Below are 20,616 nucleotides of genomic sequence, written 5' to 3' on the forward strand. Positions count from 1 at the left end.
AGAGTTCAGCAAGCTTGGCCCTGCCAAAGGATGGGCACAGGAACAATTCCTTGTGCACTCAGGCTGGTCTGTGCTCTGCATTCCTGGGGAGCAGCCCAGGTCTGTCCCAGCTCCTGCTCTCACAGGGTTTGTCCCAGAGCCTCTACCTGCCCTGGGAGCACTCACTGTGCTTCAAGCCAGGGGCAACCTGAGGTCTTACAGCACTGCCTCACCAGTGCAGAGCCCAAGAATCGCTGTGGGTTGGCCCCTTTGCATGTTCAGACTGTTAATTTTTTGGGGAAGGGGCAGAGAGAGAGATTTGGAAAAGGGTTTGTTACCCAAAACTACGGGTGCAAAATGCCAAACGTGTCAAGTCCTACAGAGATGCAAAGTTCTTGTGAGACTCTGGACATGGCTCAGACTCTGATATCTCACCAAGGCAGCAGTGCTGACCTGAGGGCCCTGTTGGGATCCTGTGCTGGCTGTGGGGATGCTGTGGAAGGGGATGAATGGCTTTGTGCAGTGGGCAGAGGGCGGGAGCAGCCCACGAGGTGTTTGTTAATGATGGGTCCGTACTTGTTTAACCCCCAGTGCAACATTCTCTCTGGGCTGGGAGGGGCAATTTTCCAGGAATGTGGAGTCCCAAGTGCATCCGCCCCAAAAGCAGATGCCAACAGAGCTGCATGTTGGCAAAGGCAGCAGCGAAGACCCTGCTGAGGGTGCTGCTGGGGGTGCCACAGCTGTCTGGAAGGTTTGGGCTCCAACAGGATGCTCAGGCTGTGGGATATGAGCAGAGAAGGTGTGGTGTTTCTAGAGATACCCTGTGAGGAGAAGAAACCTTCCTTGGGTGCCAGACTGGAAAAGGATTTGGTTATCAGCCAGTCTGCAGTTTTGTTGGGTCCCTCAGTGGTGTTTTCCAGGGAATGGTTCAGCTGTGCTCGAGGTGGTGTCAGAGACAGGAGCACCTCAGCTAGACCCAGGGGAAGAGGGGGCTGCAGCAATCCTGCTGCTGGGAAAGTGCTGTGGTTTGTGTGTCTGCCCTATATGGCAGACTGTGCTAATCCCAGAAATCTGCCCTCAGGATTGCCCAGAAATAGCCCAAACCCTCTTTCTTCCAATCCTCTTACCATTTGGAAAGCCAGATAATTTTTCCCAGTCTGATTTAGTTTCTTTAGTTTCTAAGGCAGCTTCAACCTCGTGGGTTTTCTGTGTGTGTTTGTTACCCTTTTGCCTGGAATAACTGTCCAGGCACGTGCTTGGATTTGAATATCCAGCCAAAGGCAGATCCCAGTGCTGGCAGACTGAAATTTGTGATGGAGAACTGTGTTAAATTTTAAAAGAAAGTCATTAACTCCCAGGCCAACCAGCTGAATGGGCAGTTTGCTGGAGACTTGAACAAAACTGCAGGTTAAGGTCAGTCCCAGGGGTTGGAATGTGAGGAGGGAAGTTAGGAGGAGTTGATTCTTTGCTGTTGGGAGCCAGGGGAGGACGGGGCCACCATCTCTTCCCAACTTACAATTTAATTTGCAACTTCCCAGACTGGATCTCTGCTCCCTTGGGACATTTATATACTGGTTTTGCTTTATTTTTTCCCCCCTCCTCTACAGTGGTGCCACAGTCAAAGGCTTGTGGCAGCTAAATCACAGCTTGAGCACAGGAGGCTGGTGCTTGGAGAGGATCCTGATCCTGCTGGGAGCCATGGAGCAGCTGGGAGAGCCAGGGCTCACACGTGAGTGCTCGGATGGTTTCTCCGTTCAGTCTGCAGCACTGCTCTGTCCCTGGGGAGGGAAGGATGAGGGATGACTCTGCAGGTGCCTGGTTATCACCAGGGAGCCAAATCCTGGCACCTGGAGGAGACGAGGGTCTGTATCTCCCCCATGCCCGTTGTGGGGGTTTGGATCCGTGTGGGATCGTGTTTATCCCGGGTCTCTCTTCTAGTGCCTTGTGCCGCAGGATGGAGTGGATTGAATCTGCTGGGTTTGAGTGTTAGGAGTGATTTCTGCAGCCACTGAGCCTCAAACCCTCTGGGAGTTGCTTGGGGGGGAATCCCATGGCCTGGGAGTCCCACAGAGACTCTTTACTATAATTTATTTATTATTATTTTGAAAGCCCTGTCCCTGAGGACTCTTTCCCCCCCAGCTGTGAGCCTGCCTGCTCTAGTGAGGGAGACACTGCATTTGTTACTGTCCTGCTTGTTCCTTAAAAGCCTTTTACAATAAAGACATGGAGAAGAGAGGCTTTGTGTGAGCCTGGGGAACTCCTTGGAGACAAGAGGGCATGTAAACACCCCTCAGCACTCTGTGTGTGCTGGGGAGAGCTGCAGGTTTGGCAGGGCCGGAGAGGAACGACACAGACCATGGTCTTGGTGCTGTCGAGGTGCTGTGTGGGGAAGGAGAGCAGGACATGGCAAGGCGGGGCAGGTACATGCTCTGCTTACATTCCAGAGGTTCAGGATAGCTGGGATTGCAGAGGGGATCTTTGCTGTTCCCTCAGGAGGGCTGCTCCATGTGTCTGTCCCGTGGGCTGAGCTGTGCTGGTCCCTGGTTCACTGCAACAGGCAATCCCAGACTGGGGGTTTTTTGAGGGTCAAGTAAATTTGCTTGGGAAAAGCTTTGCTTTTGATGGATGACAGATGGGGGTCACTGGGAATGTCAGCAAATGGATTCAGCTGAACAAATGAAGGGGAGTTTTTGATTATCCTGAAGGGAGGAACATTTAGAAGTGCCTTAGAAATGACCCTGTATCCCTGAGCAGGGCCATCCCAACTGTGTGCTGGTTCCTGGTGGTCCAGGTCAGTGCTTTGACATAATTTACCTGTGTCTGGGGAGCTCAGGCATCAACAGTGGCAAGGGACAGATGGATGCTGGGGACAGTGGCAGGGTCCTTTTCAACCCTACTGTCCAGGAGGTGACAGCAGCAGGGACTGTGACCCCAGGCAGTCCAGGGCCTCTCTTCTGGGGATCTGCATCTGCAATACAAACACAGCCAGGAGAGAGGGGGTTTGAGCTGCTGAGGGAGGTCCCCAGACCCTCCCTGTAGGCAGGAAGGGAGAGCTCTTGGAATATTCTGTAACATAAATACATGGGTAAGAACCTCTCCTGGGTTCTTACCAGTGCTGCCTGTTGAGGACAAGAGATGAAGATGAGGATGGGAAGAAGGGGTTCATCCCCACCCCAGCTCTGTGTTCAGGGCTCTCTTGCCTGTCAGCAGATGTGGCAGAGGATGTGGCAGCTCCAATTTCAGCTCAGTTTGGATGAGCTCTGATGTTGCTGAGCTGTGCTGAAGCTGAAGGCTTTGCTGCTGGCCAGAGCCAGACCTGCCCCCCTGGCTGTGCCTGTGTCCACAGGGAGAGCACAGAGCAGGCCATGGGGAGGTGTTCCTAAAGGCCAGGGTGCAAATATCTCTGTGGGACAGGGAGCTGTGAAATGCTGTGGCATTTGCTGTGTGCTTGGGCAGGTCATTTCGTGGCTGGAGAGCCTGAGTGTGGTGCAGAGATTGTGCTCCTGGGTCTCTGTGTTCCCCTCCTTGTGCTTCTGGGTTTTGTTGGCTGCATTAATCCCCACGTCAGGGACCCACAAAGCAGCTGTGCCAGATGTGGGAAGCCAGATGCTTGTATGGGCAGAGATACTGGAGCAGCCTTTCCCCTCCTGTGTCCACCACATTCCACCAGAGCTCACCCTGAGCTTTCTGCTTCAAGTTCCTGTTGGAGAGGCAGGAGCCAACAGCATCCCCATGGATTACTGGTCCTGAAGGATTACAGAGTCTGCAGGGCAGCACTGGGAGCTGGGGGGCCACCAGACAGACAGAAGAGTTTAGGTGGTGGCTCCAGCTTGCAGGGTTTGTCACCAGGCTGCATCTTCTGCTCACCTCCCGCAGCTCTGACACCGTCAGCTTGGCTGGGAAACAGGGATCCAGCTCCCCCCTGGACTCCAGTCCAGCAGTGGTGTGAGAAAAGGCAGATGTGCTGCACTGCTGGGAAAGCAGAGGTTGGGGGAGCTCCTGGTGCTGTGGCTCTGCTGTCTTACAGATGTTTCTGCTTGTTGACATGTCCTGCACTGCTGGTGCATCCTCTGCATTTTGATTAGGGCAGCAAAGGCCACTGCAGTGCTGAGCAAACAAGCAGCAATTAAAGAATAAATCACATCTTTGTTAGGGGCCCCCTCCCTACCCCAGCCTGAGCTCTGGATCCCTGTGGCTGGAGACAGTGATGGGGAGCTCCTGGGCACTGCTGCCAAAGGGCTGAGCAGCAGGAGGGCAGCTCAGCCCTGCCCACAGCCCTCACCCGGCTGCCTGCTGTCTCTTTCCTTGGGCTACAACACAGCATCCAGGGGGGTGGATCTGGGTGCTCCCTGGAGCACCAGGGTGACTCTCACAGCCTGAGTGGACTCAGCTCTGGGCCTTTTCTGCCCCACTGGTGACTGAGCTGCACAGTGTCCAGCTCACAGCCCAGCTTGTGCCTGGCTGCTGGGACATGTGAAGGAGGGTAAGGAGGCACCCGGACCCTTGCCACCGTGGGGCAGGAGCTTTGTGTGGGAGCTGGCAGCAGAAAGCCCTGCCAGGCCTTCACTGGCTCCAAACATCTCCAGAGGCACCAAACAGTGAGTGGTTTGGGCTGCCTGCTTGGCTGGGTGCTTTCCCAAGGCCTCTGAGAGTGTCAAGGTTAGGGCTGAGAACAGCCAGGCATCCCAACACAGAGCTGTGCTCTTTGTCTGGAGCCCTTTGGAGGCTGCTGGGTCATTATTTGTCTCCCCTGGTGCCCAGAGGGGCTGGGATTTATGGCAGTGGTACAATAGGTGTCTGTGGCAGTGATGGATCGGGCTGTCCAGTGGACATTCCTCCTTCCCTCCCTTCCTTGCTCACTCTGTCCCTCCTGTTGCTTTTCCTGCAGTTTCAGGCAGTTTTGCCAGTGTAAATCCAGCTGAACCACCCAGTGCCCCTGCCAGAGTCAGCCAAATTCTGGAGGAAAGGGCAGCTTTTCTAGGGAGCAAACAGCCTTTCCAAGTTGCTGCCTCTGTGCCAGGCCCCTCTGGCTGGGGGCTGTGAGGGTGGAGCTGGGGATGTCTCAGGGTACCTGGAGGCACTGGGCAGGGTGTGGGAGGTGCTGTCCATCTGTCCATCCTGGTACACATGGCCATGGCACAGGGCTGAGGGGCACATCCTGGAGTGCTCAGGTACTCCAAAATCCCGCGTCAGGCTCTTTTTGCTTTTACAGCTTCTCTGTGTGCGGTGTGGATCCACCATGGGGTGGGGGACACTGCCCTGCCCCTCTGCCCTTCAGGGGAGTCAATCTGGGACTCCAGAGCTGGGTCTGTGTAAGGGCAATGTAAGACACTTGTGCTGCACTAATCCTGAGCTGCCTGTCTCTGTGGAAGAAGCCTGGGCAGACCTTTCTGACCCTGAAGAGTTACTGGGCAGTGCTGGTTGCTCTGGGCTGTTGCTCCCTCAAGGCTCCCAGTTCTGGATCTGTGCACTTTCATCTCTGTCAGCATCAGATCCCGTGGCAGGTTCCTGGGTGGTGGTTTGCTGGCTGTGAGTGTGGAGGGACAGGCTGGGGCTGGTGTGCCTTCCCAGGGAGCTGGACATGAGGAAACCATCCAGTTCCTCCTTGTGTGGAGCCTCCCTGCTGCTCTGAGCCTCAGAACATCAGCAGAGTGTGGGTTGGGAGCTGGGTCTCAGCCAGAGTATTGCAAGACTGTGCCCAGCTTTGGGGCCACCACCAGCAGGATGTGGAGCTGGACTGAGTCCAGAGGAGGCCACGGAGATGCTCCCAGGGCTGGAGCCCCTCTGCTCTGGAGCCAGGCTGGGAGAGCTGGGGGGGTTCACCTGGAGAAGAGAAGGATCCAGGGAGAGCTGAGAGCCCCTTCCAGTGCCTAAAGGGGCTCCAGGAGAGCTGGAGAGGGACTGGGGACAAGGGCCTGGAATGCCAGGACATGGGGCAATGGCTTCCCACTGCCAGAGGGCAGGGTTAGATGGGATGTTGGGAAGGAATTCCTCCCTGTGAAGGTGGGGAGGCCCTGGCTCAGGTTGCCCAGTGAAGCTGTGGCTGCCCCTGGATGCCTGGAAGTGTCCAAGGCCAGGTTGGATGAGGCTTGGAGCAATCTGGGCTAGTGGAAGTGGGGATGGAACTGAAACAATCTTTAGGTCTCTTCCACCCCAGACCCTTCTATGATTCTAAGACTGTCCTGAACACCCAGGGGTGGCAGGGCAGTGTCTCGAGTGTCCTGGAGAGCTGCTTACAGATTACTGGAGCCCTGGTGGGACTGTGCATCCGTTCCAATGTAACAAACCAGTGCTGAGCGGAGCCTCTGGGCTGCTCTGGGCATGTGGGAGGTGAAGGGCTGTGAAGGGCCATGGCCAAGGCTGCAGCTGGGACGTGTGCCAGGGGTGACTCCCTCTGAACATGGATCTGTGTTCTGCTGTGCTGCTGGACTGAGTGATCAGCATCACTCCTCTCCTTCCTGCTCCCAGGCAGGGCTGGGCAGGGGGGTGATGGCTTGGGACAGAGGTGTCACCTGCCAGCACGTGCCATGTGTGTGCAGAGCTGGCCAGGGCAGGTCAGTGCAGGAGCCCCAGCAGTGTGCTGTTCTGGGGGAGGCTGGGGCAAGGTGCAGACATTCCCCTGTGGCAGGTAAACCCAAGGGCCCTGCAGAGCCTGTGATGTCTCCTGTGTCCCAGCTCCCTGTCCTGCCATGTCCTGCTCTCATCTCCTCTTTTTCTGGCAGGGATGGGGCAGAGGCCCCCATTGCTGGAGCTGGAGGATCTGCCAGCCGTGAGGAAGGGGCCATGTGGGGCTGGACAGCCCTCCCTGCGGGACCCGAAGGCACCATCAGGGGGCAGGAGGAGGATCAGTCATGCGAGAGTGAAAGGGAAAGGTAAGTGATGGGGTGTGAGAGGGGCTGTGGGCCAGGCAGGGCTCAGCCCTGGCCAGGAGGGTATGGAGTGTGATGAGGGGTGTATCCAACACCCTGGGCTCTGGGGGAAATCTCATCCTTTTTCATCCCAGAAAGTTCTGGGACAGCCCAGCCTTTGGAGAGGATTTGTTGTTTGTTTGGTTGTTTGGTTTTTTTCCCCCAAGAAATCATCTCCATCATTCCACAGCACTCTCCAGGACTGATGCTCAGCTCTGGGTGCCTCCTGTAAGCTGTGGTGCAGCCCCCAGAGCTGGTGGGTGCATTGCCAGGCCCTGGGTGATGGAAGGAGCTGCTCTGGGGTCTTGCAGAGTGACCCCATAAGCCCGGGGGGGCTGCATGACTCTTCCCTTGTTTGGGTCATACCCTCAAGCACACGGTGTGACTCTGGGGATGGTCCTGTGCAGGGCCAGGAGCTGGACTCGATGATCCTTGTGGGTCCTTCCCACTCAGCACATTCTGTGATGCGAGAGCCAAGCAGGTCACCCACGCCCTGCCATCCCTCCCTTTCCTGGCTCACTCCCAGTTCTCCTGCACCCTTTCCCAGTCTGCAGTAATTTCTCCAGTTTTCCCCAATTTCCCCAAATGCTCCTGTCCCACGTTGCTCCGGTGGGATCGTTCCCCGGACAGCTGAGTGTGCCAGCAAACCCTGTGGCACGGACAGTCCCGGGGGTTACTCACAGCACAGGAGACAGGTTGTAGGTTTTCCCCCTTTTCCCAGGAGCTCATCCCTGGACCATCGGCGGGGTCTCGGTGCCCAGGGCAGAGCTCTGGCCGCATCCCCGCGGTGTCGGGATGGCCCCGCGTGTTCCCACAGGTGCGCTCCCGTTCAAATCCCGGGGGCCAATGGAGCCGCGCCATTCCAACGGCTGGACGCGTGTCCCATGGAAACCCGGCCCTGCCGGGCACTCCCTGCTGGAATCACCGCCCGGCGGCCCCGGGCCGGGCAACGGAGGGCTCCAATTAGCGGCTAATTATGCTGTCCCGCTATGGAGCCCGGCAGTGTCCGCAGGGTCTCGCTCTGCTCCCCGCCGGGATGATCCCCGGGGAAGCTCCTTCTGCCTGAGCACGTTCGGTGAGTGCGGAGCCCCTGGATTTGGGAGCAGGGGGCACACGGGGCCCGGGGCTGCGGCTGCGGCTGGTGCAGCGCAGGGAGCTGGGACAGGGCATGGGCAAAGCCCGGAGCTCTGGCTGCGGCCCCAGCCCCCTTTCCCGGTGGGAAGGGGCTCGGGAGCTGCTCCCCGGGGGTGTTTTAGGCGCTGAGCAGCAGCTCGGGTCACTTCTGCCTCCCCGAGCTGGAATAACAAGCGGCTCCACCGAGCTGGCAAAGCGGGCAGTGCCCTCGGCCACCGAGCAGCCACCACCACCCTGGAGGTGCCCCGGGGTCGTTCTGCCCCCGGGTGGGCAGGGGCAGGGGTGCTGTGTGGGGCTGGCCTGGCCGGAGCTGTGACCCCGTTAGGGCACAGCCCGTTTCCTTCTTTACTCCCTGGGGGTCTTTCCGTGGCTGTCTCAGGATGGGCCTGAAGGAGCCCCGTGGGCAGGGGGGACCGAGCTCTGCTGGCCTGGGGAGGGTTTGGTTCTGAGCCCGTCACCCCCCTCTTGAGCAGGTGGATTTGGCAGCAGGTGTTTTGGCCATTTGTGGTGTGGGATGGCTGGGCCTCACTCAGAGTGGCCCTTTCTGGGTGCTGCTTTTTAAGCAAGAGTTTTATTTCAAAGCTTCTTGTGGTGAGTAGAGCAGGCAGCCATGCACTGAGCCCCTTCCCAGGGCTGCTGCCCCTTCCTAGGGATGCTGCTCCTTCCCTGTTTTGCCTTGGAAGTGTCAAGCTGCTGAGGACTGCCTGAAATCCTCCTGTCTTTGTCTATAGGATTTATGCCCAATAATGTGGGTTCTCTGATGCCTCTTGGCTCTGTAACCAAGTCCAGGCCAAGCTTCATCTCTGCAGCCACAGTTCCCTCCATGGGCTGAGCAGCGCTGGTGACATGAGGAGCATGTGCTCTGAGCAGCAGAGCCGTGGTAGGACAGGGCCAGCTCTGCTTTCTCCATGTGGTGACCAGGAGAGGGTCTTCCAAAGGGCTGGTGCCAGAGCCTGAGGTTGTAAATGATGATCTCAGGGTGCTCTGCCTTGTGCCCCTGCCCAGGCAGGACCTGGCACTGCTGTCCTCTGGTGGGAATTCCCAACAGTGGTCCTTGGCTGTCTCAGGAGGGCCAACACTGCATTTTTCCTACAGTAAAGCAGAAAAGCACTTCAGGAGCAGAAACCCAAATTTTCCCTTTGTCAGAGCCCATCAGTAGGGAACAGGTTTTCCTGCCTGCTAGGTCTGCTCCCAAAGAACATTCATGTGCCTCCTCCCTTAGCCTGACAAACTTCTTTCATGGGTGGGAACCTGTTTGATTACCATCTTGTACTTGTTCATACCCATTTTTTCCCCTCTTTTCCTTGTGCCAGCTTTGTTCCTCAGCTAGAATTGCATCTCGTGGCCCTGTGGGGTGGAGGTGGACGGGGCCTGGGTGCTCTCTGTGCTGCAGACCAGCTGAGCCCTGCTCTCTGTGATGGGATGTCACCCAGGAGCTGCCTATGGGATCTCCCTCTGCTCTTCTCTGCACTCTTTTAATTTATATTGACCTTTATTGATGTAGGGGACCTGGAAAAGCTGTGTCAGGGCCTGTCTGCTGAGCTGTTTCCCTTAGGTCACGTTAGGGATGTATCAAAAGAGATAAACCTGGGGAAAAGGTTTCTCTGACCCTCTTGGATTGAGGTGGGAATGCAGCCCAAGAACTTGCTGTGAGAGGGGTTGTGTTCCTGCCCACCCAGCTCTGGTGGGAAGTAGTTACTGCTCTGCACAGCTGAGAAAATAAACAGGTCTGTCCAAGCACAGACCTTGGCACAGCAAATCCCTTCCACCAGCTCAGGCTTGATCGGCTCCTCCGACAGCAGCTTCCTCCCTGGTCCCAGCCCCACACAAGCACTGGAATTGCTGCAAAGCCAGCAAGTGTTTCCCTGGCCACGGCAGGCTGGAGCCCTTCGGTGTCAGACAGGCTGGCTGGGGCCTGCTGGGTGTGTGATTTGTCCCTCCATGTGCTTTGGAGACACCTGGGAGCAGATGCATTTAGAGGGAAATGTCCTCTGTTCCTCATGGACAGGAGAGACCTTTCCCACTGATACTCCCAAACCCTTCCAATAGGGCCAGTTTTGCCTGCAAAAGGCAGAACTGCCCCTTTTCTCCCTCCCTCCTCTCTTTGGTGCTGGTCCAGCCTGTGACACAGCCCTGGGCACTGTCCCTGTGGCAGAAGCAGCAGTGACAACACCGGTTGCCCGGGGCCAGGTCTGGTGTGACCCCACCCCTCGTGGTGCAAAGCTTGGCCCCACACACTCCCCCAGGAGCTGAGCAACCCCAGCCATCCCCAGGCCAGGATGGCAGACCTTCCTCCCCCCGATTTACCCAGCACAAAAGCTTCCCTTCTCCTCCCAGGGCCCTTCATTCCTGTCACACTTGGCTGCACGGGGCCACTTTGCTCTCCTGTTGCCAAGGCTGGTACGTGCTCTCAGTGGAGCTGGGAGAGGGTTCCCACAGCCCCAGAGATCTGGAGATAGAGGGGTTAGAGCCTTGTGCCCAAAGGCTGAGGTGGCAGCATGAAACTGGGGCACAGTATTCTCCCTGTTGTAAACCAGTATTAGAGCTGTCCTGGCTTACCCCACCTGGCTTTTGTCTTCCCTTTCTCACCCTGCACATGTATAATTGCACACAGACACACATTTCCACGTGTTCAAGCACACACAGACACACGTGAGCTGCTGAGAGGTTTGACTTTTTTTTTTTTTTTAAGTGGAAAATGGGTCCTCTGAATTGTTTCAGGTTAAACAATCCCATCAGATATCCCCCCCCCCCAGCAAGCCTGAGCCCTTTGGGTACATCTTTTGCAAAATGAGATGTTGGGTTTTAACTTGAAAGATGTTTAAATGTCTGTAAATTATGTTTAGACACTTATTTTGGTTGTTGTGTTTTGTAAACTGGAACAGAAGTGAAAAATGGGATATTTTGCTTTGGACTAAATGGAGCTTTGGACTATTTGGGGATGTTTTGCTCTAAATGACATGTTGTGCTACTGATGCTCTTAGTCTCTGGATTCTCCAGGGGCACTGGGAAATGTTTAGTTTTGGGTTGGTCCAGAACAATTACATGGATTATAGACCCTGCATCGCCCTTAAAATCTGCACATCCTATCCTGGCTGGAAGGCCCAGCTCCCAGGGAACTTTTTGGGAAGACATTCAGAGGGGCAGAGCCCTCTGTGCCCAAACAGTGCCAGTGATGTGAGGACCTGGCAGCCCACCCTGCAGCCCAGCACCACCTCACCCACACCCTGACTCAGCTGGGCTGAGTCTTCGTGCCAGTCTGAGCCTCGTGGGTGGATTTTTGGGCTGATGCAGAGTTGCCAGTGCCTGGGAGAGCGAGGGTATGAGTGTAAGCAGGCTGGCAGAGCAGCAGTGCTAGGCTGGGACCCGTGCCCTGGCTCAGCAGGGGTTCACACTTTGGCTCTCCTGGCACTGACCTCCTGCACAGGGGCTGGGACCCACTGGGTTTTCAATGCTGGGAACCAGCTCCTGGCAGACAGGCCCAGGCAGTGCTGGGAATCACCAACTGCAGCTCCAGATAAGAGGTGGGAGCTCAGGGATCTGGCACAGGCATTTCTGAAGGCAGTGGGAGCTGCACGTTGGATCTGGAGCTGTGGAAAGGCTGGATTTTATTCCCAGCTCTGTGTCGGGGGGGAGTGTGTGAGCAGTGTGTCCATCCCTCCGTGGGGTGTGTGAGCAGTGTGTCCATCCCTCCGTGGGGTGTGTGAGCAGTGTGTCCATCCCTCCGTGGGGTGTGTGAGCAGTGTGTCCATCCCTCTGTGGGGTGTGTGAGCAGTGTGTCCATCCCTCTGTGGGGTGTGTGAGCAGTGTGTCCATCCCTCTGTGGGGTCTGTGAGCAGTGTGTCCATCCCTCTGTGGGGTCTGTGAGCAGTGTGTCCATCCCTCTGTGGGGTCTGTGAGCAGTGTGTCCATCCCTCTGTGGGGTCTGTGAGCAGTGTGTCCATCCCTCTGTGGGGTCTGTGAGCAGTGTGTCCATCCCTCTGTGGTTGTGGATACTGTTTGCAGGTGTGACACTGCAAAGATGTGTTTGGGATGCTCCTTCCTTCGCTCTTTCATTAGAAATAATCCTCCCATCTTGCCCTGGCACTCTGCAGAGGGGATTTTGGGTTCAGAGGCCTGGCCTTTTGGATTTCAGCTGACCCTGTCCCAGATGGACAAGCTCAGGAGCAGAGGTTGGATCTGCCTGCAGAGTCCACACCAAGAGCAGTTCCCTGGGAGGATGCTCGAGCTGGGCTGGGTTACTCTGGTCTGCTCCCTGTGGAACTTCCCTGGCTCCATCCCTCCCGTGTCCTCTCTCTTCTCCAAGTCCTCCCTTTCTCTCTCACCTTAGGTGGTTTAAAAGGCACTGGTGGGTATCACTGGTGGCTGCTGGGCTGCTGTCTCATGCCATGGGCTCTGCAGCACCCACAAGGCTCTGCCCAGTCCCGTGGGGAGCTCTGGTGCTGTGCTGTGCCAGCCCATCTGAGGGCTGCCCCTGGGGTGGGTCAGGGCCTGGCTCCTCCTTCAGCAAGTCAGATCAATCTCCTGCTCCAAGAAAGATTCTGTCACTCACTCCAGACACCAGAGCACTGCAAGCTCTTGTTCTCTTCCGTGTTATTCTCTGCCCTGTTGAGGGACAGAAGTGGATGCCCCAGTGCTCTTACTTGGATCAGCTCCTTTGGCCTGTTCCTGGCTGTTGGATCCATCCTGCCTTTGATCTCTGACCGTGCTCCTCGCTCTGCTCACAGTGACAATGGGCAGCAGGTCCCCTGCAAGGCTTGGCAGGGCTGGCACTGGGGATCCAGCCAGCCCAGGCAGGCACATCCTGCTTGCTAGCTTGGTGGATGGCTGTGGGTGAGCCAGTGCACTGGGAGCAGGGGGGAGCTCCATCCAGACCTGCTCCAAAGTCATGTTTATTGATGGAGTTCCTCGAGGCTCTCCCTTAGCACCACCTCCTCCACCAGAAGCTCTCAGTGCTGTTGTTCAAGGGCCAGGCACTTCCAGAAGGTGCTGCATCCCTGGGAGTAGGGTCGCTCAGTCCCAGCCCTTGTGGGTGTGCACAGGGGGACTGCAGGGTGCTGGAGCATCACCCTTCCCTGGGGTTGCAGCTCCGGCCTCGCTGGCACCTGACAGTTATTCAGTGTCAAAACACATGACTGAAACCATTCTTGTTTAAATCCTGGATTAGAGCAAGTATTGACCCCTGGTTTTAGGAGATTCCCTGTCTGCCCAGCAGCCCCTTGCTGTCTGGGATGCCCAGGACACGAGGAGGCTGCAGTGTGGGAGCTCTGCTGTGCTGTGATTCCTGGGGCTGGGCCTGTGGTGCCAGTGGTCCTTGTCCCTGCATCTTCTCCTCTCCATAGTCCAGGGATAACGAGCTGCTGCTGGATGTGACAGTCAGTGACAGGGTGTTCAAGGCTTTCCCATTCCCCCCAAACCCCCCTGGGGATAGGAAACAGGGCAGGGAGGAGATGTGCACAGAGCAAGGTCTTGCAACAGCAGATGGATGAATCCCAGTTAGTGCCATGGCCCAGGCTGACCCTGTACCAGCATGTTCCTGCCTGCAAAGGCACCAGTTCACAGAATCCCAGAATAGCTGGGGTTGGAAGGGACCTCTGGAGATCAGCCAGTCCAACCCCCTGCCAAGGCAGAGTCATCCAGAGCAGGTGACACAGGAACACATCCAGGTGGGTTTGGGATGTCTCCAGAGAGGGAGACTTCATGCCCTCCCAGGGCAGCTGTTCCAGTGCTCTGCCACCCTCCATGGGAAGAAGTTCTTCCTCATATTTAGGTGTAACTTGTTGTGTTTTAGTTTATGGCCATTGCTCTTGTCCTGTCACTGGGCACCACTGAACAGAGTCTGGCACCACCCTCCTGACACCCCCTTTGAGATACTTATGTATTAATGAGATACTTATATGCATTATAAGTATATATACATATATACTTGTATGATTTGAGATACTTATATGCATTAATGAGACCCCCTCTCAGTCTTTTCTCTTGACTAACCAGGCCCAGCTCCCCCAGTCTCTCCTCATAAGAGAGATGCTCCAGACCTCTCATCATTTTTGTGACCTCCACTCTCCTTGTCCTTTGTCCAGGCCATCTACAGCTTGGCCCACTGTCACCTGCTGGAGGGGTGACAGCCCCCTGCCTGCAGAGAGGCTCAGGGAGAGGAAAGGGGAAGCTGGATCTGAGCTGGGGGCAGGATTTGAGCTGCATCCCTTTGTTAAACCAGGGCCAACTCATCCCACAGCTACTGTGCCATCTTGGTGCTCTGTGCTGGTTTAAAGGTAAACCGGCAGGAGAAATGAACCCAACTCAAAAGAGACCATAAGTCAGAGTTACAATTAATAAAAAATAATACAATAATACAATTATATGGACAAGCAATGGTTTTAACCCACAAAACCCAGACGCGTAACCCAGCACCCTGGGGCACGAACAGAGTGGTGTTCGTTGGCCCCTGTGCTGAGCCCCACGTGGTTCCCTGAATCCAGAGTAAAAGGGGGGGAAACCTGTTGGTGAGAGTGGTGGTTGCAGTCTGGTCGAGGTTCTGGTCCTCCTCTGGATCCGAGGAGTGGTAACCAGAAGTGTCAAGACCCCAAGATTATACACACTCAGGTTGGAGTGGGAATGCCCCAGTACCTCCCCCAGGGCGGGGAGTTCCACAATGGGTGAGATATTTTTGGAATCCTTGGTGGCCCATTAGCAATGACCCCTCAGGCTGGGTGTGGAGGTGCTAATGACTCCCTGGAGGGGAGTTAACATCACCCATGACTACAGCCTGAGGGGTCAGGTGTGCTCTGGGCAGCTGCTGCAAATAGCCTATTGTTACAGTTCCTGGGAAATGGCATGGAGGGTGTAGAATACACAGTTTGTGTAACACCCACCACAGTGATGAACTGCTCCTGGCTGCTCTTAACTAGGACATTCTCCCATTTCCCTCTACCATGGGCTCATTCCTGCTGCCATCAGAGCTTACTGTGTGCTGAGAAATATTCTTGAATGTTTTTGCATCTGGAGCCATAGATCACAGAATCACAGAATACCCTGAGCTGGAAGGGACCCATGAGAACCATCCAGCCCAGCTCCTGGCCCTGCACAGACACCCCAACAATCCCACCCTGTCCCTCAGAGCATTGTCCAAACCCTCCTGGAGCTCTGGCAGCCTTGGTGCTGTGCCCACTGCCCTGGGAGCCTGGTCAGTGCCCAACCACCCTCTGGGGGAAGAACCTTTTCCTGAGATCCAACCTAACCCTCCATGAAGTGGGATGTTTCCTCTCGGCTCCCTGGGCCTGGAGTGGGGGAAGCAGGATGTGTTGGCTCTGTGTGAGCCTTGGGGCAGTAGGGTGGGTGAGCCCTGTCTCCTTCACCCTCTCCTCTCTCCCCCAGGCCAGCTGAAGTTGTCCATCGAGGTGCGGGGCCGGATGCTGGTGCTGCACGGTGAGTGTCCCCCTGGGAGCATCTCAGAGGGGTCCCCAGAGCCAGGGTGGGCTGGTGGGGGACAGCACTTCCATGGCCTTTCTTCAGCTCTTTGGAGCTCCATGGCAGCTGTTGGGGACAGCTCTGTGTACAGTGGCACAACTGGGAGCTGTTGGATGTAGAGGCCAAACTGAAATTTCTGGAGACCTTCATTTTGGGGTGAACACTGTGTTTTGCACCCGTGTGTATCAATTATTTTTCTCTAATTCCATATGAAGATAAAACAGGCAAATATCATTTGGAAAAGAAAATCTCAAATGCATTGTCTCTCCTGAAACCTCTTCTACTTTGGCCACATTTGCTGGGATTTCCAGACTGTTCTGTTACCTCCAAAAGCTGCAGTTTTTAGCACCAGCAATGTTTCTTCAACAAAAGTATTTCCCCTGCACAGGCTGGGGTTGGTGTCCCTCAAGCCATGTCATCCCACTGGGGACTCAGTGCAATGCAGGACCTGGGACATTGATTCCATCACAGCCCTGGGCAGTCCCAGGGCACTGTCACTGCAGCTTTGATGGTGATCATCAAAGAGGCCAATAGGAGTGTCACAACTTGCTCTTTTCTTTGGGAAAAACCTCTCTAGAAGCCCTGGGGAGCCCAAGCTAAGACTGCTTCTGTAGAGAAGGCCGTGTGTGTCCTGCACTCCTGGCACTGAGCTCTTTCTACCAGAGCTTGTCAGGGCTTCAGGGTCATGGTTAAAGAATCAAGGAAAAAGCCAAGAGTTTGAAATGGTCAGAGTAAAAATTCCCTCCTTGTGAACAGAACAGGCTCATTGCTGGCCTGGATTTGGGCTCTCTGAAAGGGGAAAGCAGGACCCTGGGGATCCCAGTGCCCTTGGGGATGGCCATGCTTTGGGTGGGGGGGAAGTCCTCCCTGTCCTAGAGACCTTCGTGGCAGGGAAGGAGGGGATGGAAAAGGAATTCTCTTGAGGAACATCCCACCTTACATTTCAGCCTTTTCCCTTCCTGGGTGGGATGAAAAGGGGACAGAGATGGCCTGAGGTTCGTGAGGCTGCAGGGACTGGTCTGGTGCAGCCCCTGTGCCAGCTGCCCTTTTTGGCTGTGCAGGCATGTTTGTAAAGGAGAAACTGCATGAAAATGTGTTGGGATTATTTATTTTATTTATTTATTGGTTTTCCCCCTCTCCTTCCAAGCTGTGTGTGGGTCTGAGGGGCTGGCACAGGCTTACCCCAAGTCCCTCCACCTGGAGCAGCCCCAGCACGAGCTGAGTGTGAGTCACTGTCCCATTCTGATGCTGACTCCAAAAGAGATTCTGGGAAGAGGGAAATGGTCCAGCAAAGGGGCAAGGGAGCCTCAAGATCTAGGGCTGCACATGATGGATGCTCAGGATACTCAGTGCAGCAGGAGGAGGCTGGGGGATGTGGGGGTGACCCATCTTCTTGATTCTGCATCCCGACGTCCTTCAACCCCAAGCAGGTCCTGGCTGGAGGAGGAAGCCCTTGGGGCAGCCTGTCCTGGAGGAACTGCAAACTACTTCCTGAAGCCCCAGAGGGTCTTGCAGAACCCCTTTCCCCTGCTGCACTGGGTGTTTCTGTTTATTAGGAGCACAATCCTGTGACAGAGGCCTTCACTGCTGCCTTGCTGGGCTCATTAGGAGGGAGCTTGGCCTCATTCCGACAGCCCATCCTGTGCCATCCAGACCCTGCTGCCCATCTCCTGCCCCCAGGCAGCCGAGGGGTCCCTGTGCAGGGCTGGGGCTGTGTCAGGATGAGGCTGCTGATGTTTAACTTGATGACACGTTTGGCCCCGGGGGTGGGAGCCCAGAGCTGGGGGAAGTCAGGCAGAGGGAATGCAATTTGCCATCCTGATGCTGAACTGCATCTGCTGCTGCCCTCGCCCTCAGGTGCCTGTATTTATAGCAGGGGTGTGTTAGAGCAAAAATGCAATAACACCCTTCCCCTGTCTGGGGGTGCCCAGCGAGGGCAGGGAGCTGGGGAGGCTGCTGGGGGGAGGGAAGGTTTGGCCCCACAAGGAGGGAGCACCCTGTGGAGCAGGAGGCTGTGGAGTGTGAGGATGCCTTCCCTGCTGCTCTGGGATGTGACCGATTCATTTCCTTTCCAGTCATGGAAGCAAAAGGCCTGATGGGCAGCGAGTGCCATGCGTGTGACTCCTACGTGAAGGTGGTGTCTCTGGGGCTCTGCTCTGGGAGCTTTGTGCTTTTTGGGGTTTTGTGGTTGGCTCCTCCAAGCATGCTCTGGGCTGTTTGTCCCTTCCCTTTCCTCCTCTGTCCTGCTCTGGATGAGCACCCCCAGCTTGCAGGGGGGTGGCTGGCTCTTGCCCAGCGCTGGTTGGCTCATGGGTTTTGTTTGGCACAGTGTCTGCATGGAGTGGAAAACTGCAGGACAGGACCCTGCTGAGGGCTGTGTCAGCCATTTACTGCAAGAACACCCCACTGGGTGCCCAGGGACCGGTGGGGATAAATGTTTGGCCAGCACAGTGTGGCTCTGGGCTCTCTCAGAGGTCACCTTGGCAGGCTCCCACCCAGTGAGCTCAGTGCAGGAAACATCAACCCAAAGAGGGGGTGCAAGTCAGAGACCAGCCAGCAACACTTGTGTGCACCAGTCCTTGATTTTTCTGCTCTCTTCCTTCCCTCCCCTGCCCTGAGCAGTTGTGTAACACAATTACTTGACAGGCATAAGGGTGAAGTGATCCAAACCACCCCTCAGCACCGGCTCAGCTGGATCTCTGAGGCTCAGCCACCCATGGCAGTGGCTGTGCCAGTCTCCTGCCACGGCAGCAGCAGAGCTGGCAGCTGATGCCAGTGCTTGCTTTGGGAGTGTTAACACACTGCTTGTTTTCCTCCTGAAGATGTCCATCGTGCCAGATGCTGACTGGAAATGCAGGCAAAAGACCAAGACTGTGCCAGACAGCAAAAATCCCGTCTTCCATGAGCACTTTGTTTTGTGAGTATGTCAGGGCAGGGGGAGCTCTCCCCACCCCTCAGCACCGGGTTCACTCTGAGCCGTGGGCACCCACGTGGCCGCTGTCCCGGGGCTTCCTCTCTGTGCCAAGACCCCGTGTTTGCTTTTGCATTGTGCTCTACAATAAACACTCCTCATGCATGAGCAGCTCTGCTGCTGAGATGAGGAGTGACAGACATTATTCTGCTGGTTTTTGTAGCTGAAATGCCTTGAACTTTTGGGCAGAGCTGTGTGGAGGCTCACAGAGCTGCCAGCACGCAGCAGGGTCGGACTTTCTTGCTGGGCAGGAGTTGGGCTCCATTTCCCAGACCTTTCACCTGCAGTAGTGGGGGCACCAGTATGAATGAGGAAGGTAAAAGGATTTCCTTAAACCTCCAGCATGTCTATGCATGGGAAAGGAGCTGCATGACTTAGTGTTTTGGTGGAGCTGGCCATTGCTGGCTGTGCCAGACCTCTGACCCACATGCAGTGTTTAACTTGGCACAGGGGTGGTTGTTTCAGAGCATGAACTATGGCTTGTCCCTTCCATTTACCTGTTGATGTTGGATGTGTGTCTTTCTGCAAGACTGTTTTTCCCCTTAAACCACTTGAGTGGTGTCCCCAGTGCCTGCCCAGGAGGGGTCACATCCCTTTGCACTGTCAGGGATGAGTGAATTAGTGCAGCAGTGGCTGTTGGAGGAGGGTTGCTGTTTGGGGTGGTGCTGCAGTGCTCTGTGCAGAGACTGGAGGACCTTGCTGGGTGCTCCTGGGGAAGATCTGTGCTCATGGACTGTCCCCTCTGCTTGTTACAGCCCAGTGCAGGAGGAGGGATGAGCAGAAACGTCGCCTGGTCACAGTCTGGAACAGAGAGAGAAATTCCAGGTAGGGGGCTGCCAGCTGCTGTGGTGATCTCTGTCAGATGGGGCTGGTGGTGGCAGAGAGCCTGTCATCTGCTCTGCCACCCACCCCCGAGCTCCTGCAGTGCCCTGGGCCTCGAGGGCTTGCCCTGCCCTCAGGGTGCCCTGCACAAGGGGACACCAGGGACACCCTGGCCAGGGTCACACTCGTGAGCAGCTGCTGCTGGTGAGCACCTCCCATGGACAGGCTGACAGAGGGCAAATCCTGCCCTTGTCACCTTGCCATTGCTGCTGCTTGGTAGCCACTGGCTGGGCCAGCATTTAAAACCCCTGCAGCCACTCGTGCCTGCACTGCTAACCAAAGCCAAGGGGAGCTGGAGCTTGGCCCTGGGCTGAGACCTTCCTCCCTCTGGGCAATGCGTGAGAGGAAATCCAGCACCAAGGGTCTGGCACCTTGCAGGCTGTGCCAGCTGCCTCCTCAGCCCAGCTCCTGCTCCACCAGGCAGGCTGGAGGTGACCAGGGTGCTCTGGCCCAGCCCTCCCTTGCCCTGCTGCAGCTGGTCCATGTGGTTACACCAGGCCTGCCCAAAGTATGGAGCTGGAGGCACGTCCTGGGCACTGCCTGGCTCCTGGCATGGGCAGGGATGTTTGTGAAAAGGGGTGCAAGGGGGAATCTGGTGCTTCAACAAATGTGTGCTGATGGTCCCTGGCTCTCCCACAGGCAGAGTGAACTGATTGGCTGCATGAGCTTTGGTGTGAAGTCTCTCCTGTCCCTGGACAAGGTACCTCCCTGCTGGAATGTCACGTGTGGGGCTGGGGCCTGGCTCTCTGGGGTCAGTGGGTGAGGCAGGTGCACCCCAGGAGCAGGGAGCAGGCTTCTCCCACCATGGGAGAAGGTGCTCAGGGAGTTCCTTGGTCCCATTCCCAGCATGGATGGCCTTTGTGAGACTGGTGTCAGTGTGACTGCTGGGGGTAGGGATGGGAGAGCTGTTAGAGGAGAGATCCTGGGACAGGGAACTGTCACTCCCTTCTGCAGGGACACAGAGCAGAACTGGGGGGGGCAGAGAGGTGACCCCAACATGTGCTGCCTGCCCAGTGTCCAGCAGGGCTGCCTGGGACAGGTGGGGCCAGCCTTTCTCAGCCTGGCCTGGGTCACATCTGACGTGGTTCTTCCCCCAGAGGGTGGTTGGCACTGCCCAGGCTCCCCAGGGCAGTGGGCACAGCCCCAAGGCTGCCAGAGCTCCAGGAGGGTTTGGATGATCCTCTGGGGCACAGGGTGTGACCCTTGGGGATGGGCCTGTGCAGGGCTGAGGGTTGGACTCGCTGATCCTTGTGGGTCCCTTCCAGCTCAGCA

General features: G+C 56.3%; 1 protein-coding gene across 1 annotated transcript in view; it reads left to right on the forward strand.

Moving 5' to 3' along the window:
* The window catches only part of RGS3 (regulator of G protein signaling 3), a 93,720-nt gene that overhangs the window by 3,688 nt on the left and 69,416 nt on the right, over window positions 1–20,616 (forward strand). Inside the window, 8 exon segments of the mRNA XM_032708502.1 lie at window positions 1,587–1,708; window positions 6,702–6,851; window positions 15,399–15,449; window positions 17,567–17,625; window positions 18,314–18,408; window positions 19,218–19,233; window positions 19,235–19,287; window positions 19,984–20,044. Of these exon segments, the coding sequence (XP_032564393.1) occupies window positions 1,678–1,708; window positions 6,702–6,851; window positions 15,399–15,449; window positions 17,567–17,625; window positions 18,314–18,408; window positions 19,218–19,233; window positions 19,235–19,287; window positions 19,984–20,044 (516 nt within the window). The 5' untranslated portion in view covers window positions 1,587–1,677.

The sequence above is a fragment of the Chiroxiphia lanceolata genome, chromosome 21 (genome assembly GCF_009829145.1).
Source record: "Chiroxiphia lanceolata isolate bChiLan1 chromosome 21, bChiLan1.pri, whole genome shotgun sequence".
NCBI classification, from domain to species: Eukaryota; Metazoa; Chordata; class Aves; order Passeriformes; family Pipridae; genus Chiroxiphia; species Chiroxiphia lanceolata.